Raw genomic sequence first — 21,063 nt, forward strand, 5'->3', positions numbered from 1 at the left:
CCATTAGAATACATCTCTCTCAAAAATAAACCAATAGGATTATTTATAAAACTTAAAAGAGAATACTATATAAATACAAGCATAGCATAGCTTAACTTAATAGGTTTTAGTGAACCTTAATAGCTGATTTCAATAAAACTTTTCTTTTATTTCAATTAATTGCTTTATATATGGAAGCTAAACTTGATAAAATCTTTAATATTTTTTAAGATAAAAATAATGAGAGCTTGTTCGAATTGTGTGTGAGATAAATTGTAGAAATATATAAGGACTCACCCTCTTCGATTTACTACTTGCTTAAGAAAGCTATGAGGTTACTCTTTTCTACCACTAAAGATTCCTACTTGTAATTAAAACATAGGTAAGTAGCTGCAGGTATCATCGAAAAAACATATCGTTACTACACACAAAGACTTCAAAAGTTTATCAATACAGATCTAGCAAATGATGAAGATATAGATATATTAAGTCTATTTCACATGGAGAAAGTCACTCCTGAATAAGAGCAAAAGGATTTATTAAGATAGCAATAAAAAGTGCAGTAATAGCAGCTATCATAATTGGAATAATAGGTTGTTTAAAATGATTCAGAAAAAGCCAATAATTAAATGGAAGTTGAAGAAACAGAAAAACCAAGCAAGAAGAAAAATACAAAGAAAAATTCTAAAACAGAAAAGTCTAGCAAAAAAGGGAAGAAGAATGGAAATTCTAATGGAAGCAGCTCAAACTAGAATGAATAAAAAGCTGAAAATGAAATTCCTCAAATAAAAAATGGCATTCATCTTTTGAAAACAATTGAGGAAGTAAAAAATAAATGGAATGTTGCCGTAAACGATATTGATTATGATCATATGATTAAGCATGAAGATCCTCTTGTAGCTCGTGAATTAGGTTTTTATGATGTTTAGTTATAGTCATAGCGCGAATCTAGAGAGTTAGAAGAAGAAATTTTATCTAAAATGGGTTTATCTGCAGATCTAAATCCAACTAATTTACAAGGTATTTGGAACTCTCACTTTAATGTTAATTTTTCTGACAAGCATAAAGAATTAAGCATGCTTGATTAGGAAAATTTATCATAAATTTTAGATGATGACACACAGTCTACTTAAGTATCATCTACGAATGGCAATAAGAAGAAAGGCAAAAGAAAGGGAGCTTCTAATAACGAGTAAGGAACCTCAAATGCAGAAAGTTCATATGGAGAAAGTGTAAAAAAGAAAATAAAAACAGATTCGAATGGGGGTACAAGTAGATAAATGAGTGGCTAGAATGATTTAAATGATAACGAAGGATAAATGTAGGAAGAAAACGGAGATGACATCAGTATGAAAGAATGTATCGGTTTAAATCTTTTTGTTCCATTTAACAACATCTTCAGACAGTGTTTAAAAAATTTACTGAGCAGAACGTGGGAAATACGTCATTATTCTGCAATGGTCTTAAAAGGCTTCTTAAAAGAAAACATAGAATTTCTTGAATTCGAACATAAAATTTATACAAAGGATATCGATCCAAGGCTCTTAGAAGAAAATAGTTAGCATCAATTGTTCCATAGTATATTAAATACACTTTAGATTGAATTAAAAAAATTCCTAGGTGCAGAATAGAATGTTTAAGATAAAATAGAAAACTACTTAAGCAGAAACATGATAATTTTAATATTAGATTAATTAACAGACTATAGTGGTAAGATAAGTGATATTATGATCAGAAAAGTTGCATGCGACATGATAACTTTGATTCTTAAAAATAGCAACTACATAAGTGATAGATTTAGATATGAAATCCTCATAAAGATTTAGCATTTCTTACAGAAATCTATTTACTAAGTAGGATAGCGCATTATTACTCAGACCTCTCTAGTCTTAATCACACAACTTCTCAATGAGCGAAAGGATCTAAGGTATTTTTATTAATAAGTTATTGATTTTTTTTTTAAATAAATTATTTTTGAATCTTTTAAGATTTAATTGAATTTATTTGTTTTAAATAAATTTGGTATTTTATTAATAGAAGGGAGATTTTTAATTTATTCAGGTCAAGCTATGAAGGAATACTCAATTAGAATTAAGATGAAGATATTATTATGCACTTTTCTGAGAATTTTCTAATTTATGTTCATGAGGGAGATTGGATAATTTATGAAGGGGAGTTCATTTCTTTGATTATTGAAAAGTTATGGAATTATGTTGATATATTTGATGATATCAGTTATAATATAAAGACTATTATGTCGCTTCTTTAAGAATGTCAAAGATTGGGATTTATGACAGAGAAAGATTTCTCTCCACCTCACATTAAAAAATTATTTAAATACTTCTTTCATTGGGAAGAAGAAGTTCGCCGTGAAACATACAATTTATTGCACGAGGGCTTACTCACATATTAAGACTTGAGAATCGATAACAACGAAGAAATTCAGTTGCTGTATGATTTAGTTGTTAGAGGTTTAGTAATAGAAAAAAGTGAATCTAACTTTTTTGCATTAATTGATCTCTGTAAAGTTGTACAAAAGCATTTAACACCTGACTAAATTAATGCAGGGCATACTATTTTGATTAATGTCGCTATTTCAAATTAATCCTGTGATAAAATTATAGAATCTTTTTGTGAATTTTTAAAATAAAAAGGGCTTCGTCCTCATTATAATTTTTATATAAAATCACTTTCAAATCTAGGATATTTTGATAATAACACTATGCGTATGCAAAGAGCAATTACTGCTTTGTGTAAAGTAGCAGTCAATAATTTAGAATTTTTACAAAAATAATGTGCAGCACTCAAAGTATAAACAAAGGTTGAGGAATAACCTAATTATCATGTTTAAATAATTTTTGTATTATCCTTAATGGCTTATTTCATTGAATCAAATAATGCTGACCCTAAAATTATATTAAAATTTTTCGTTTAGCAAGAATTAGAATAGTTTATGGATTAAAAAAATTTTGACTTATGGGTAGATCAAGTTTAGTCATAAGATCAAATTATACTTTAATATTTATCTTCAATCGACTAGCTTACTAGCTCTGCTCCTAAAATTAGGAATTCATAACAAATAACAAACATTCTAGATCACTAAGCATTTAAAGGTAATTTTAAAAATTGAGTTTTACCTATTATCTGAAATTATTTTTTTTTAAATTTTCCCAAATATTAGCTTTTTTTAAAAAAATCGACTAAATAAATAAATGAAATAATTCAGTTGTTTTAAATAAAATTTACCAAAAAAAATAAATTAATTTTAAAGAAGAAAATTTAGATTTTGTGTTTAAGAAAATAAATTTTTATAATATTATAGATTTGAGAGAAAAGAGATAATAATATGATAGTCTTGTTGTAAAATGCAGGTAACTTATAGACAATTTAAATGTTTAGACTGAAATGGGTTAAAAGCTTATTTAAAATATGGAATCTATTATAAGAAATATTGATTATTTAAATGAGAGAAGTGAAGACTACGTTATTGTGATAAAAATGGCTTCAATTTATTTATATATACAATACCTTGTTTGCTAAGGCTTGCCGATATCTTCTATGAATCTTATTTGCAGACCTCTTCCAAGATATGTTTAGATTGAAAAGTTTTAAATTATCAGCGATTTAGTTAGTTCTTCATTTTTTACTTTAATTTTTAAAATAGAGAAGTTCGAAACAATAGAAAAACTGTTAAGAAATTCTATATCTAAGTTAACTTCTCGTAAAAAATTTTCTCACTATGGTATAACTGATCCTGAGAAGTACGAAAAAGAGTTTGTTAAATATGCCAGTAAGTGTTCAGCAATTAATAACTTAATTACAAAATATGTAGAGAAATAAAATGGGATCAGTAATTTTTAATTTTTAAATGATATACTTTTCAGCTAAATAAGTAAGTTCGATCACATTCAGGTAGATGCTAAATGGTAATTTTTTTAAACTATTTATCCTTTAAAAATTATTTTTGTTTTCATTGATTAGGTTGATAAAGAATAAGAATATAAATACAACTACTTAAGTTCTATGGGATTAACTTGAAATTGATATTAGAAATATCTACAAACTGATGGATTGCTTAATGAATTTAAAGCTTTTTGATATGGTTTGTAATATAGTAAAAAGCATGTCTAATTTGATCTGTTTCTTAAACTCATAGATGATTGAATTAACAGATAAAACTTTTGCTGTTTTAACAGAACAGAAAAGATCTAAAATTTATAAAGTTTCTAGAAAAATATTTAAGAATTTGTTGATAAGATCTTTTAGATTTGATTTCAGAAATGCTTAACAAAATTAGCAACAAGTCACAACGATTAGAAACGATATGTTTAAAAGATTTTTTATTATGCTTAAAATATAAAATTAAATAGCATTTGAACTACTTACTGACATTCTCGATTATAATTCAAAAGATATTATTGATTATAGTGGTATATATGTTTTATAAGTAGTTAAATGCTTAACTTCTCCTAACACTGTGATAAAAGATTTAGCATTTTAAAACTTAGGCAAAATTATTACAAGTGTTTTCTTGTAAAATATGAATAAAGTTGCCTCGTAAATGCTCGACCCATTTTTATAGAAAAAAATATTGAAAGGAAATTAGTTTATTCTTGATTTTTAAAATAATTCTCATTTCCAATACAACCTCCTTTATTAGCCTAAAACCTAGCTTAGAGAGTACTAAATGGAAGGTATTAAATGGCTTGGCTTCTTAACAAGATATAACCTTAACGGTGCTCTATGCGATGATATGGGTCTTGGAAAAACTCTACAAGTCCTTTGTGTTCTTTAAAATGAAATATAAAAAGACTTAAACGAAGGTAAACCTCCTAAAATCTCCTTGATCGTTGCTCCTTCAAGTATTGTTGACCACTGGTATTATGAAATACAAAAGTTCTTGCACCCATAAGTCATGAACCCAATAGTCATCAATAGTAAGAACTAGATAGATGGTAATTATTTTAAAACAAAATTTAATCTTTTTTATATTATAAAATCTTACTAAAAATTCTGAATGATAAAAACAGTTTTTTTAATTAAAAGATAAAATATTCAATATTAAAAGTATTCTGGTAGAAATTAAGAATTTCTTTCAAATTTTTTATTACCCACATTAATTATGCATTTTAGTTAAAGAGATAATTTAAAAATTCTTTAAATTAATAAATTATCTTTAAAAATTCTTTAAATTAATAAATTATCTTTAAAAAGTTAACTTTAACTATTTAAATATTTTAACTAATCTATTTATTTATTTACTTCTCTGTTTTTTTAAAATTAAATTTATTTTAATAAAAATAGAATTTATGAAAAATAAAGATAAATATAAGATTATAATTTCTTCATACAATACGGTTTATAAGCATATAGAGACTTTGAACTCTATTGTTTACTAGTTTTGTATTCTTGATGAAGGACATTTAATTAAAAATTAAAATACTAAAATCTCATAAGCTGTAAGATCGATTTAGTCGGAGCATAAATTCCTTCTTTCTGGTACTCCTATTTAGAATAATCTTCAAGAACTATGGAGCATATTTGACTTTTTAATGCCAGGATATTTAGGAAGCTCCAAGAACTTTAGAGAAAAATTTTCAAAGTTGTTTCACACTAATGTACTAAATTTCTCTGATGAGCAAGTACTCTTCACAGAAGAATAAAATAAAGTATTGCAAGACCTCCACAAGAAGGTTATGCCTTTTATTTTGCGTAGAGACAAAAAATTAGTAAATTTAAATGAAGTTTATAATTATTTTTAAGTTTTAAATTTAATATAAATTAGGTGCTTAAGGAATTACCCCCTAAAATTATATAAGATTACTATTGCTACATGGCTCCTAAATAGTAATAATTCTATGAAGAACTTGAAAAGAGTTAGATAACCAAGTGTGAACAGGATCTCGAGCAATAAATAGACTAATGGAGCAAGACTAAAGGCTTTGAAGATGCTGATCAGGGTAGTAAAATACAAGAATCTGTACTTAGAATGTTATCACATATGATTTAAATTGTAAATCATCCTTGTCAATACAAGAAGTAAGAAAGACTAAAAGGAAATGCTGGAGGCTTAGAAATGTAAAAGGAACTGAGTTAATACTCAGCAAGTGGAAAATTCGTTGCTTTGAAGCAACTTTTGGTTGATTTAGGCTTTGAAGAAAAAGAGAGTATAGAAGCTGAAGAATAAAAAGTATTAACTACAAATAAAAATAAAGTGCTTATTTTTAGTCGCTTTAAGGAGACATTACAATTAATTTGTGATCAGCTGCTTAATACTGAATTCTCCCATATTAAGTACTTAAAGTTAGATGGTAATGTTTAGGTTAGTAAGCGTTATGCTATCATAAATAAATTTAATGAAGATTCAGAATGCAAAATAATGCTTTTAACAACGAGTGTTGGTGGTTTAGGTCTCAATCTCACTTCTGCAAATGTGGTAATTATGTTTGATCATAACTACAACCCTATGAATGACTTACAAGCTATTGACAGAGCACACAGAATAGGGTAAAAAAACACTTTAAATGTATATAGAATGATAACAAAAGATACACTAGAAGAAAGAATTATGGGAATTTAAAGATTCAAAATAAACATTGCTAATGCAATTATTAACTTAGATAATAGCTCTATTCGCAACCTAAAAGACTCTAATTTAATTACTCTTTTTGATAACATGGTCACGGAAAATGGTTATAACGAAAGAAAAGAAACTGTTGACGAAATGGCAATAGCACAAACTAAATATAATCCTTATAAAAAAATTATAGCTGATTATGAAATTTGGGTTACAGATGATATAAATAAAGAATATTGATTAATTACTTCATACAAATTAGTTTAATTGTTAATATAAAACAAATTAATAAAATAAATAAATTCCTTTCCATAATTTTAAACACCATTTTTTGCTTTATAATAACTTACCTGCCTTACATGCATATATATACATATATCTCATATTTAGACTTAACCAAGCTAATATATTATACATTAAATTATTCTTAAATATTTTGTAACCAACTTTCAATTTATTTTTGTACTTATTATAACAAAGATGATATATAAATATTAATTAATTAATTACTTATTTATTTATTTTTTTATCTTGTTAAATCTACTTTCAACCAAATATTATATCAAATTAAACTAATAATGTTCTTTAAGAATTAAAATAGATAAAATATTGCTCAAAATAACTTGTTCTATTAGAAATTATAATAGTTATAAAGATTAATTTACACACAAATGAAAGATTTTTTCATAAATGTGTTGATCCACACTGGAGTAAAATATCCGATATTTTTAAATAAAAATATATTCTTAGAAAAAAGTTAAAATTAAAATTTTTCAAAATATTTAGCTATAAGAATTAATCATAAGAAACAGTTAAACATGTATGTTTGTTTATTTTCATGAATAGTGTAAAAAAAATGCATTCTTGAATTTAATATTTAATTTATTATTGTTATTTAATTTTATTTTGCACTTATTATTTATTTTTTTATTTATGAACTTTATTTTTATTATTATATTTATTTATTTATTTTATCTTATTTATTATTTTTATTTATTTATTTATTTAATTTTATTTATTTAATTTTTTTATTTAAGTTTTTATTTATATTTTTTAATGTTTATTTATATTTATTTTTTAGGATCTACTGTTCATAATCTCAAGACCTTAAAAGTGTTCGCATTCTATTTCTTTATCATTTGCCTGTTTTTAAAAAATACTATTTATATATTACAAGAGAGAAGAGCACTATTATTGTATTAATTATTTTTTTTATTATGAATGATTTTGATATTTCTAGAGCAGATGAATATTAATTATAAAGAATATAAGTTAGAGTGATTTGGATATGGTCATTTGCAATATTTTATTTAAAAACTAGATGTTGTGTAGGGAATATTGCTGGATTGTAGTATTAAAAATTTTCATTCTAACTCATATTTTTATAAATATACTCATATATTTTTAGAAGGGCGCTCCGCTCCTCTTTCTTTATTTGTTTCTTTTTATTTTTTCCTTTTTTGAAAAAAATTTGAAATAAATAATTATTAAAAATTACAAATTTCCCCAGCTTTTAATCTGGTTGAAAATTAGAATAATAAATTCACAAGATATTTACTTAATTGAATTAATTAGGCATAATTGATTCTGTCTGATTAATAAAGTAATATAAAATAATTGATCAATCAATATATCTATCTATCAATCATTCGTTTTTGATAAAATATATATAGGTATTAGCCATTTTTATAATTTATATAGTCAAAAAAAAGAATACATTTTAATTAAAAAGTCAAAAACAATTATATTTTTTGCTGATCAAATTCATGAACAGATAGTAGTGTAAAAATATTTCTTAGATTTATTTAGTATCAAGTTTTAATAATATTACAAACATAAAAATAATAGTCTTAAAAAACAGATTTGGTAACATTTTTAAAAAGCCAGAAAATAAACCTAAAGAGGATGAGAAAAATCAATTTGAGAAGAAACTCTTCATCAATACTCATCCTCAAGAAGAAGAAGTATTTTCAAATAATTTTTAAAAAAACAAAAATAAAAAAAGAATTCAAATTGGTATTAAATGATAGGAGGACATTCTTATTTCAGAAGAGAACTATTCGTAGCTGAAAGAATAGATCAAAAATAAAAAGAAAGTTTATTTGCAAATAGGAACAGATAAAGAAAAGAAATTTATATTGGAAGTTAGTTAAAAAAGCTTTAAGCCATAGAATACAGGTTTCGAAATATCAATATAAAGAAGATTAACAAATTTATTTTAAATTCAATTATAAAATCATAAATTTGAAGTAAAGTGTTTTTATTTTTTTTCGCTAATGTGTTGGTTTGTTTTAGAAGATTTCATTTTATTTTAATGGTTAATTTTATATGAAATAGAACATATTTTTTTAATTATTATATAGGATACTATAAAATAAATTAGCTAATAAGAAATAGAATCTTATGCTCTTAGCTTTGTTGAAGTATCTTTTAAGGATTAATTTATATCGAGGAGAGATTTAAGGAATATCGATTAGTATTTAGATAATATGGTAGTTTATACAAACAAAATTATAAATTATAATGGCATGCGTCTTTTAACCATGAATATGATGAAGAATGATAAGATTGTTTATTCAGGCTTTATTACTTCATAAACAAAAAAGATATACAGAAGTCAAAGCTCTAGATATTCAGTTCTCGTATATGATACTACAATATTATTTTAAAATATTAAAGTATTTTAATTAAATAGATTGAAATCAATAAAGAAATATTTGAGTTTGATGGTTATGGTGAAATATACTGGGAAAAGGTTTATAAATTTTTAAGGGTTTTCTTTTCAAGATGTTTATACTTTAACACAAACCATAATTTAGATATCATTTTATATGGTAGACTCTTCTATCCTTAATTTAATAGCTTGGAGTAAGCTTATAAAGAACTAGTAAATTCATTTGAAGACCTTCAATTAAATAGCTTATTTAATTAAAGATAGATCTAAAAGCGAAGGACTCTGGAGTCATATAGGGTTTTCAGGATTCTTAAAGTTGCTTCTAAATTAACAATGAAAGATAGGTATTTTAGGACGTTTATAGAAAAACTGTCCTCAAGTTAGGTTAAAAGAATATAGAAAAAAATTTAAATCAAATATGGCATGCTTTCAATGAATTTTTATGTGTAATTAACTGGAAAAAAAACGTTAACCCTATCACAACAAAAATAATCTAAAGCTATAATTAATATCTTTCGAACTCTGATATTCACCAAAGCAATTCATCTCCTAATCTATTAAACCCGAATAATGGTAATTAAATTTATTAAAAAGTAATCTCAGAAAATTAACTAAAATATTTAAAAATAAATGTACAAACAAATATTTTCTATTTAAAAAAAATATTTCTTTTATTGTTAAAAAATAAAAAACAAAGTATAATTTATTGCTATGGTAAATAATAAAAAAGCTAATATTAAAAATATAAACTAATAATGAAGGATGAAATCTTAAATGTATTATTATTATTATAAAATTCAATTAAAAATAAATAAAATATATTTTCGAGATGATAAATCAAGCATTTAAGAATTATTTTTTTATGAAACAGAAATAAAAATAATTAAAATATTTAAATAAAAAATTAGAAATAAAATCTCTAAAAATAAATACTGTCACTGTTCATTAAGAATCTAGCTCAAAGTAAGTAAAAAGAGAGAGTACTCACTCTACTAGAAGGCAAATTTCTTGTAGACATTAGAGGAAAATTGAGTGCTATCCAATTGAATGTGAGCTTTCATATAGTTACAAGTCTAACTTCTTAGAAGCTTTAAGTGTGGTTTCTTTATAATTTACAAAGCACTATATTTCAAGATCCTTGACAGAAACTGGTCATAATATTATTAATATCACTTGCGGTGATACTAGATACTACTCAGACTAAGGCTTATATAAAATGCTTAAGAATCTTCTTCTACTTCATGATATTCGTTGCACCTAAGTATCTCTAAGAGAAACCTATGCCTCTCAAATTACTACTCAGATCATTTTTCCAGTAAGTCCATAAAATAAAACAATACAGGAATCTTAAGATATAATCAGAAAGCAAGAGTATATGGAAAATTTGCTATATAATTGTATTGAAAATTCTATGATTCAAGATAAACAATTTCATAGCGAGCTAATGCCTAAATTACCAGAGTCTTTTAGGAGTTACTATGGATTTATTTAATTTAGTGATACCTTAAATAATCTTATTAAGTTAGATAACTAGAAAATAGAGCAAATGTTTCCAAACTTAAGTAATTATCAATAGTTTATTATTTATAATCATAGACTTTACTTAATAAATTTATTGATCGATTGATTGATTGATTCACATTACAAAAAGTTTTAATCAAGATCAAAAGAAACAAAATTAATTTTTGAAATTTATTTTATCATAAAACTTACTTCTCTATCTTTTTTTTTTGAATTAAGTATTTTAAAGCTAACTAATTTTAAATATAAACTTATTCCAAATGGAAAATATTAAAATTTTATTTAGGTTTTAAAAAATAAAATTTGTATCGAGATTTAAAATTTAAATTTCTTTAAAAAAAATAAGAAAAAAATTTCATTTATTCAAAAATAAAAACAAATTTAAATTATTTTAAATAATTTATAAATTAAAATTTTTAACAGAATTGAAGTGCAACCATGAATATCATTATATTTTTAATGATGAGCTAAACCAACACTACCAGTCAAGGTAGAGCTAAATAAATTCTATTAAAACGGCTCAGCCTTATTGGATTTGCAAGAGTAACTTAACTGATGATGCAATGAAATGTAGATAATATTTTGAATATTTAATTAATGTAATTTTTATTTAAAAACATCTATAAAGGCCATGAATTGGTTTATTCGTCAATGTATATCGATCCTATATTTTCTCTTTAGACTAAATTTTTTAAAGAAGACTTCCGTTTAAAAGAAATTAATTATATGACAGTCAAGGCTATTGAATAAAATAAGCTTGAACCTCCTTAGAATGATCTAAATCAGAAAGTACAAAACTTAGTGAAAAGGCTGATTGAATCTAAGCATTCGAATGATGAAAATGCAACTATTTCAAATAAATCATAAAGACAATTGATTTTACAAGAAGTAAAAAAGTAGGATGAAGAAATATTCAAACTCCAATCAGGTAAAAGTTTTGAGCTTATATAAGTTAATCATTTACAAATAGTTCAAATAAAACATAATTTTTATGAATAAATATCTGACTAATAAATGAGTATTATTATTTATATTTTAAATATTTATGAATAGTTCAAGGAGGTGAAAACAAATTAAATGAAATAAAGATATGTAGAAACTAGTCAAATAATTTTGCTATTGTAGCTAATTAAAGTTCACCTTTTTACAACTATAGTGGTGATGAAATAAAAGATGATTAATTAAGCAGTGTGTCAAATAGTATGTCATTTAGTCCATAAATAAATCCAATATAAAGTTAGTAATCTAAATATGTATAATCTTGTAATTTTTAAACTGATTTATTCAATAACGGCTTGGATAATGAAATTAACATCTTCACAACATATGAGTATACTAGAAAAGATTTAAATCATACTTTTAGAGATGAAGCACCGCTTAACCTAGCTTCTTCACCATCACATACTAGCTCAATTTTATAATACGAAAAACCAGCGTAATAAAATGGCTTATTAATATTTTTAACATGAATAAATTAATTATTTTAATATTTAGAGATAATTACCCTGAAAAAGATGACCAATAATAAATTAAATCTCATAACAGATCAAGATTAGAATTGGCTTACCTATCCAGTAAAATGCATTGGCTTCAAAACAATTATGATGAAAAAACCAAGAGAGATTTCGAAAATGTATAAATGAACATAGATGATTCTCATTATCTGAAGCCTTAATTTGGATAACTTAGTTTATTTCAATAAATACCTACTAATCTCAATCCTCAATAAAAGATAAAGTAATTTATTATTTTTAAAGTATGAAATAAATAATTTAAAGATAAGAAAATTGTAGAATATTTCTTGTAAAATTAATTTTTTGATAACTTAAAAATAGAAACAATATTATTTATGTTTAATTCTATTATCAATTGATTTAAATTTAATTATTTTAGAGTTTAAATATATATATTTATATTTGTTTTAATGATAATATTTGTAATCTTATATGATTATTTATAATTTTAATTAAAATAGAGTTTAGAATTCTTAGCATCAGCTCTTATTTGAAATAGAGAGATTCTGGAAGAGCATTGTTATTCCATTTCTCCCTCCTATTTTCACAAATTATATTCCTAACAGATATTAAAAGGGTAAGCCACTATAAAAATTTCACTAAGACGCGAATCATTTCTTGGAAGCTATTGTTGGTTATAGATTGGCAAACGTAACTGACTTTTTAATTTTACTGAAAAAATGAAAAAATTTATAATTGTAAAAATAATAAACTTAGAATTTCTAAATCATAGTTGAAAACAAAGAAAACATACCTCATAAACCGTAAGCGCTTAAGGAGATTAAACTAATCAGAGGAAATTATTATCAATTCATTAAGTTTGATGATGCAAGTCAAAATATTACTCTCATAGACCACGAAAAGATGCAAAAGAAGAAAAAAAAACAAGAACCAAGTAATAGCACAGACTCAATACCTTCAGTAATTTTTTTCTTTATTTCTATCTACGAAATGAAATTAAATAACAAAGAAAATAAATTTCATTTACTTTTGTTACATTTTTATGAAAATCTCTAAGTTATTTGTCTACTTTTTAAAATAATAAAAGAATTTAGATAAATTTTAATTACTGTATTATTTACTTATTTTACGATAATTTTTACTGACTAATTTACAATAATTATTTACAAGTGCCAGAAATTATAATAAAAATATCAAAACAAATCATTAATCGAATTTACAAACAATGTTCTTCTTCTAAATTTAATTTTAAAATAAAAAAGATACTTTACAAATTCTTGATTATTGATGATAAGAGTGGTAAACTTTTGAAGAAATAGCAACTAATTTAAACTGAAGGTATCTAGGATAAATTGAAAAACTATGACTTACTTATTGGTAAAAATGAAGAACCAAGCATTTAAAGCATAATGAACGAATGCTCTAAGAAAATATGCTTACAAATATCCCCAACAGATTCACATTAAAGCAGATAAAATTAAAATAGCATGGAAAAACTCAAATAAAATTTTGAAAATTTCCTTACGTCTTTTAGGAAGAATCTCTTAGAGATGATTAAAAAGAATCCTGATTAGAAGGCAGTAACATAAGAGACTTTTAATGAAAAATTTAATTTTAGTATGCTAAACAGCTATTCTTAAAATTGGAACACTTAGCAATCTCATTAAACAAACAACAGCGTGCTAAACGTTAATTAGATGAATAACAATTTAAATTTAATAGATACTGTGGACTAGTTAGGAGTTTCCACTTCTACACAAATAAATAACAACATGATTAATTATGGCACATTCGATAAGAATTAATACTATGAACAAACTGTATATGCTAAGTCATTTTCTAATAAAGACATAAATTGCTTAGATTTTTTCATAGTTTAGTTCCAAAAGAACTGGATCCCTGATGGTGTTTTTAGAATTGTAAATTATTTTATTTATTAATTTTCATAACAAGATAAAAAGATTTGTTTTTTTTTTTCATTCAATAATTTTCAGCTTAGTTGAAATACAATTAACTCAATATTTTTTTAGATCAAATTTGTAAATTTAATAAAAAATCTTTATTATAAATTACATAAAAATTCAAATTTTTTTTTAAAAAATAAATTTAAAGCATATCTATTGGTTAAGCTTTCCTAGTAGTATTATCTCTGAATTTATCAAGAGCATAAATTAATTGACTAGACCTAATTCTTTACAAATGCACTATATGCAGTTTATAAATGAATCTATTTTTAGATATTAATTAGGCTTTGATTACTCTACTCCAATCAAAGTTTTAAGCTCATAGATTCTGAATGAGTTGAGAGATTTTATCATAGAACATGATTTTTGTCCAGATGTTACAAATCCAAATACATTTTTACACTACAAGGGTATAGGCTAAGTGTTTTTATCTTACCAAGTAATTTTTAAAAATATATTGATAAATTTTGATTGAGAAGATTTAAACCTACTTTTAATTAAAAAGGATAACAATTTACTAATGAAAGAGAATGTAGATTTCAATGATGAGTAAGACTAGAGCGATTTTAAGAATCTATACCAAATCATACAAAATAAAGCAGACTAGCTCAATTAGATTCATTTTCACTTGAATTAGGTTGAATATGTGAAATCCGATTAGTCCTAGTGACACTAATTAAATTCGCAATAGTTATTATTCGATTTAGACTATAATTTATTTTAAGGAAATAAACAGTACTATGATATTTATCGATCTGTCTGTTTGTCTGTCTTCCTGCCTGCCTTCCTTCCTGTCTAATTTTCTTTATATCTATATATGATTTGAAATAATTAATTTGAACAATTTTAATTTATTACATTATTTATAAATATTTGTATTTATTTTTGTAAATATATTTTATTTAAAATTTGATAACTTTGTATAGAAATTATTTAGATTTCAATTTATAATATTATAAAGTAATCTGTATTGTATTAATAGATGGAATTAATATTTTTAGCATCTATTTTATATGATATATTTAACACATAATGTTTACAAAATTAAGCCAAAATATTTAAAAATAATATGAAAAAAATTGTAGAATTTTATCTTAATCTATTAAGAGATTTCTGCTGGGAAATCAAAAAGTTAAATAAATAGATGGATTAATAAATATAAAGAAAGAAACAAAGAAAGAAAGATAGTTGTTAATATGCAAACAAAAATAATCGAAAAATAATGTGAATGATATTTAAACCTGAAAATTGTATGTTGAAAAGGAAAAATTTTTAATTTTGATTTAAAAAGATAAGTAAAAAGAGAGATATCATAAATAAGGGTTAAGTATTAATTGATTGATTGCTTGTTAGGTGATCTATAAATATTTTGAAAATAAAAAACACAATTAGGTTCTATTTAATACTTCTATTTACTTACCTTCATAAGTAATTATTGGCTGAAAATTTTTTTGATCTAAAAGCGCAATATTGAATTAATTACTTCCATAATAAATAAATAATTAAATTAATAATTAATTGGCATCAAGTGTATTTGCACATTAAACAATAGCTACTATCAAGGATAGTTGAGTTAATATAAAAATTAAAAAAAATAATATTGTAAGAAATAAAAAATTAGCACTGAAAAACTAAGATATTAGGTTAATAAATTTGTAGATTAACATTTCAAGATTAGAAATTAATTAGCTAATTAATTAAAAAATAACAAAAAGATTAATTATTTAATCATTATTCATTCAAAAACACAATAAATTTTTATATTTTGGCATTTGACAAATAAGCATGAATATTGAAAAGAGGGGAGGATATGATTATTCAGATTGCTCCTTTGAAGTTAGACTAACAAAAAGGAAATTTTTGCACTCTGTACTAAGATATGTTTATTTTGCCAGGGACAAAATCGTAGTCTGCAAAGTATATTTTTTCAAAGTTTTCTCATATCAAACTCATAAGATCAATAAATCTAAATGTAGTAGCATAACTCGCTATTACAAAAAAAAAAATTCTAAATAGCTAAGTATGTAGTGATAATCTTATATTTTATTTTAAATTATAAATAGGAACCTTATCAAAAAAAGCCTGAAAAAATAATTAAATTAAACACAAGATATACCATAAAATGGATTTACAACCCTAAAAAGATTGATCGTCCTTTTAAAGAAAAGGCGATTGGTTTTAGTATTTTGAATGATAAAGATGAAAGCATCACTTAATTTTACGGCGATAATATAATTATGACTTGTCTCTTGGATTTTCTGTAGAAGTAAATCTTTCAAGCAGATTTCTTAAATGAATACGAAATTATCACCAAAATAGGAAAAGGAAAATATGCAAAAGTAAAAAAATAAATATCTCCATACATACTTATTTAGTTCTTTAATATAATTTTGAGCCTAGTTATCTAAAAAAAAACAAAAAAACAAAAAAATTGCTGATTTTTTGTATTAAAACTTAAAAATATTTTATTTAACTAAAAGGTTTACAAGGTAAAAAGAAAAGATACAGGTGAGTTATTCGCTGTAAAATACTTGCACAAGAGAAAAATGAAAGACATAGACGATAGCGAGGTAAAAAAACTACATGACTTACTATCTACTTTTAGTTTAAATATTTAAATAAGTCTACAGAAAATTTCAAATTATCAGAAATCCAATAAAATCATCATATTAAAATAATAAATATTTGGATAATAGTTTCAAGATAGCTCAAACAATTTTTATTTTTTAATACTTTTTAAGCATATTAAGCTTAATGTAAGTAAAATAAGCACTTTATTAGTAAAAGCAATTACTTTCCACATAAAATCAATCTTTTGTGAATGAAAACACACCTTTCTTATCTTAATTAACCAAATTTATAATCAATATAACAAAAGCTTTTGATTACTTCAAAAGCATACTTTTATTATACTTGAGCGGCATCTCAAATAAACAAACAAACAAACAAAAATAACAAAGTATAATTATAACATACTGAATTAAGGAGTTAAAGAAATATTTATTAATGTAATTGCTTTAATTTAGCAAATATTTACATTAAGTATGATGAAATTTTTAATGGATCAATTAATTAATTACAAAATAAAATCAATACCCTCTAAATTAATTGCTTCTTGATTGTCATGTGATTCTTTCAATTAATTCTAAATAAGGAACTTACTTATTTATCGAAAATACGACCGTCGTCTGTCTGACTATTACCTCCCTATCTAAAATATCCATCCATTCATTATAAAATAATTAAATTTTTCATTTAAGGCAAAACTTAAAAATTTATTTATAAATTTTCTTAAGACTTATTAATAAACAAAGAGTAACAAAAATTTTACCACAAATATTTCAAAGTAAGTAAGTAAATTTAATTTTTCATACAATTTAAAATAGGCTGCTCTTGATAATGAATTAAATATTCTCAGGTAATTAGATCACCCAAATTGTCTAAAATTAGTAGCTTGCTTTTAAGATACAAATGGATATTATATATTGACTGAGTTGCTTGATGAATCAAAGTCGCTATCATAAGAAATAGCAAAATATAAAAATCCTTAATTTTCATACAAAATGATTAAGCATATTTTAGGGTAATTAATTAAAGGTTTAGAATATGTTCACTCAAAAGGAATTATGCATCGTGATTTAAAGCCTTAAAATATTATGTTTACAATTAGCTAATCAGGAGCGCTAAGCTAGTTAAAGCTTATCGACTTTGGACTTGCACAAATTATAAAGTCTTAAAAATATATATATGTTCATGTTGGTACTCCAGGATTTGTCGCTCCAGAAATATTAGCAAATGAATCAGAAAACCATAGATATGATGAGAAATGTGATCTATTTTCTATCGGAGTCATATTCCACATACTGTAAATAATTTAATTTATTGCTAATAAAAAACTCATTTTTGAATTCATACTTTTTTAAACAGGCTGACAGGCAAGACAGTTTTCCCAGGCAATAAATTTTCTTAAGTTCTAGAAAAAAATAAACTCTGTTAAATACAACTATCTGGTGCTAGATATGAATAAGTAAATATAACTAATTAAGCAAGATAAAGTTTTAAATAATTTAAATATTTTAGATTAGTTAAGAAGCATTGGATTTGCTTGGAAAATTACTCCAAAAAGATCCTAGAAGAAGAATTAGCGCAAAGGATGCATTACAACATCCATTTTTCTCAGAAAAAGGTTCTGAGTTCGATAAGATGCCATCTTGTATGGAGACTGTTTAAGGAGTTTAAATGACAAAATTAAAAGATGAAATTACTAATTTACCTAAAAGACCCATGAAAACATTATCATCACTCTAGGATTATGATCAGCCTAATGGTGTTTCTCCAACGACCATTAGAGCAAACCTATTCTAATAGCTAAATAGTCTCAAATCTATGAAAGATATAGATGCCACAAATGAAACCTCATATTCTTTATAAACTGAAGCTTTGTATAAATTCACTAAAGATCTTATTGTCCTATTAGAAGACATAGAAAACAATAAAGAATTTCTACATGCAACAACTGTCGAGGAAGATTACACTGATTCCCCAATGAAGCTTTAGCAAAAAAATAAATTTTTCAATCCTCCTATTTCAGAGCAAGAAGAAAACTAAAGGATAAAAATTATTACAGAAATAAAAAAAAACAAAGAAAATTCCTTAATAAATACTATTAAAGTACCAGGTAAAACTAAAATATATTTTAATTTTCTTCGTTAATAAGAAAAATAAAAAAAAGGAATTTTTTTTTTTTTGATTAAATAGTAATCAAAATAAAACTAATTTTGAAGTATTTTTTAGATTTTAGAAGAATGAATTTATATTTTTTGTTAAATTAAATAGAAAGGATAGAAGAAGAGGAAGAAGAAAATAATTAGGTAGAGAATCAACCAGAGTCTGATCAAAAAAATGAAGAACTTACAGATTAAGATAGATAAAAAATTAGAGATTTGAAAAAAAACCTGTGCATTAATACAAAAATGACTGAAAAGTCTAAATTTAGTTCTGGAATAGAAATTTCTAACACTGATAATAATATAAACAAGAACTCTTAGGTTCCAACTTAGAACAATGAAGATGATGAAGAATAAGTTAACCATATAGGCAGAAAAATTGAATATCCTCCTAAAAATATGATATTAAATGAAATGCCTTCGCCTATATCTCCTCCTAATAATTTTAAATTAAGACCAAAGTTGCAGCTTAGAATAGAAAAACATTAACTCCAACAACAAGATGTAAATTTCTCTTAATTAATTTAACAATTTTATAAAATTATTTTATCTTAATTAGAGCTAAGGACAATTTAAATAAAGCACACACATAAAATTCCCTAAAGAAATAGTTCAGCTTATAGATTTTTTCCCGAAAGATATGTTTAATTGTTACCTTTGTCATGACAGAGAAGAAATTGAAAAAGGTATGTCCAAAAGAGTTTTTAAGCTAGGATTATTTTTGTTGTACGGAGAAGATGTTCTCAAGCAGCCAGCCCCATAATAAATTTTATAAAAGCTTGAAGAAATTACAAAAAAAAAGAAATTCCACCCTTGGTTTATTGGTATGATTAAGTCTATGCTCTAAGAAAATGAAAGCCAAAGACCTTCAATAAAACAATTAAGCTAAATGATTTAGAAAAGTTTAAATCCTATAAAAACAATATCTTGATGTATCAATAAAACAATTTGGATTAATTTTACTTAGAGTACAAAAAATTAAACACTGATAATTATAACTACTAACTAACTATTACTTATCTACATAAAAATATTATTTAGTCTTCTCCTTTTCTTCAATTTCTTCTCAAAAATTACCTAAATCAATAAATAGACAAATGTTAACTAAAATTAACTAAACAAAATTATTTTAATTATAAGTTTGTAATATATATATATATATAGCATCTTTTATCCTAGTATCAAAAAATTTTATTCTTCTTTCAATAATCAAATCAAGTTTCTTATATTTATAATTTGGCATAAGCTAAACATTAAAATAGCTAAATTAAAAAATTTTATTTTAAATACAATAATCCTTTAAATAATATCATATTGTTTGAAGATAAGTTTATCCTTAATTTAATCTTAATCATTTATTTACCTAATTATCTAAATTCATTGCTATTAAAGGTTACATTAAACAACTCTAAATATTTTTTTTAAGCTAAATGCTTTGATTTATTTTATTATTAAATAAAAGATTTAATTTCTCATTTTGAATATGTTTAATTTATATAATTTTTATATTCAAAATCAAGTTTAAAAAATAAAAATTTAAAATAAATTTTTTTTAAAGAATTTTTTTAATTAGAAATATTTCTAATTTATTTCATAAAAACAATTTTGGGTTTTTTTTTATTAATTTATAGAAACTTCTCAAATAAATATTCATTTTCACTATTTAACTCTGTAAGCTTTTAAGTTATTAACTAATTTATAGATTATTTTATAAAATAACATCCAGTTTTCATAGAATAAAACAGTATTAACTTTTATGCTTATGTTGTAAAAAATCTTTCAGATTATCACATCAAATGAATAAAAGAATTAAAAAAACATATATTCTGGTATTAATTTAAAAGAAACTATTTTATTTTTTAAGTCTTCTTTTAAATTTAAAAAAAACAAACTATTTAAATACATAAAAATAAATGAATATTATCTAAAATACAATAAATAAATAAATTAGGAACATAAAAATATTTTTAACTGATAATTGAAAACGCTTTTTAAAAATTAAAACAAAAACTTACTAAATTTATATATATATAATTTGAAATAAATTTAATAACTCAACATAATTAGAATTTAATTTAATTAATTATTTATTTATTTAGATTGAGATGGTAATCTGTTTTTGTTTATATAGTGAAATAATAGCTTA

The 21,063-nt window shown here is 23.5% G+C and overlaps 4 protein-coding genes across 4 annotated transcripts; 3 read left to right on the plus strand and 1 right to left on the minus strand. All coding sequences in view use genetic code 6, as the record gives it.

Moving 5' to 3' along the window:
* Positions 1-170: 170 nt before the first annotated feature.
* TTHERM_00526940 (SNF2 family amine-terminal protein) lies at positions 171-6,796 on the plus strand (the record flags this gene model as incomplete). Its single annotated transcript, XM_001028105.2, has 6 exons — positions 171-1,906; positions 2,017-3,092; positions 3,302-3,905; positions 3,961-4,934; positions 5,284-5,708; positions 5,765-6,796. 6 exons carry the CDS (start codon positions 171-173, stop codon positions 6,794-6,796), a joined length of 5,847 nt encoding a protein of 1,948 aa, XP_001028105.2.
* A 444-nt stretch (positions 6,797-7,240) lies between these two features.
* TTHERM_000526959 (hypothetical protein) lies at positions 7,241-7,924 on the minus strand (the record flags this gene model as incomplete). The annotated part of the gene is made up of 1 exon (XM_012801093.1): positions 7,241-7,924. The coding sequence occupies one exon, from the start codon at positions 7,922-7,924 to the stop codon at positions 7,241-7,243; it is 684 nt and encodes a 227-aa protein (XP_012656547.1).
* Positions 7,925-8,322: 398 nt separating this feature from the next.
* On the plus strand, positions 8,323-14,860 carry TTHERM_00526960 (hypothetical protein; the record flags this gene model as incomplete). Its single annotated transcript, XM_001028107.2, has 16 exons — positions 8,323-8,338; positions 8,405-8,520; positions 8,587-8,805; positions 8,920-9,198; positions 9,252-9,443; positions 9,491-9,803; positions 10,139-10,792; positions 11,175-11,321; positions 11,380-11,679; positions 11,805-12,186; positions 12,246-12,488; positions 12,727-12,916; positions 12,983-13,186; positions 13,489-14,145; positions 14,339-14,629; positions 14,696-14,860. 16 exons carry the CDS (start codon positions 8,323-8,325, stop codon positions 14,858-14,860), a joined length of 4,368 nt encoding a protein of 1,455 aa, XP_001028107.2.
* Positions 14,861-15,975: 1,115 nt separating this feature from the next.
* Positions 15,976-19,848, plus strand: TTHERM_00526980 (Serine/Threonine kinase domain protein; the record flags this gene model as incomplete). Its single annotated transcript, XM_001028109.3, has 8 exons — positions 15,976-16,107; positions 16,254-16,529; positions 16,671-16,760; positions 17,577-18,055; positions 18,118-18,217; positions 18,271-18,868; positions 19,027-19,421; positions 19,477-19,848. 8 exons carry the CDS (start codon positions 15,976-15,978, stop codon positions 19,846-19,848), a joined length of 2,442 nt encoding a protein of 813 aa, XP_001028109.2.
* Between the last annotated feature and the right edge of the window lie 1,215 nt (positions 19,849-21,063).

This window comes from Tetrahymena thermophila, assembly GCF_000189635.1.
Source record: "Tetrahymena thermophila SB210 genomic scaffold scf_8253811, whole genome shotgun sequence".
NCBI classification, from domain to species: Eukaryota; Ciliophora; class Oligohymenophorea; order Hymenostomatida; family Tetrahymenidae; genus Tetrahymena; species Tetrahymena thermophila.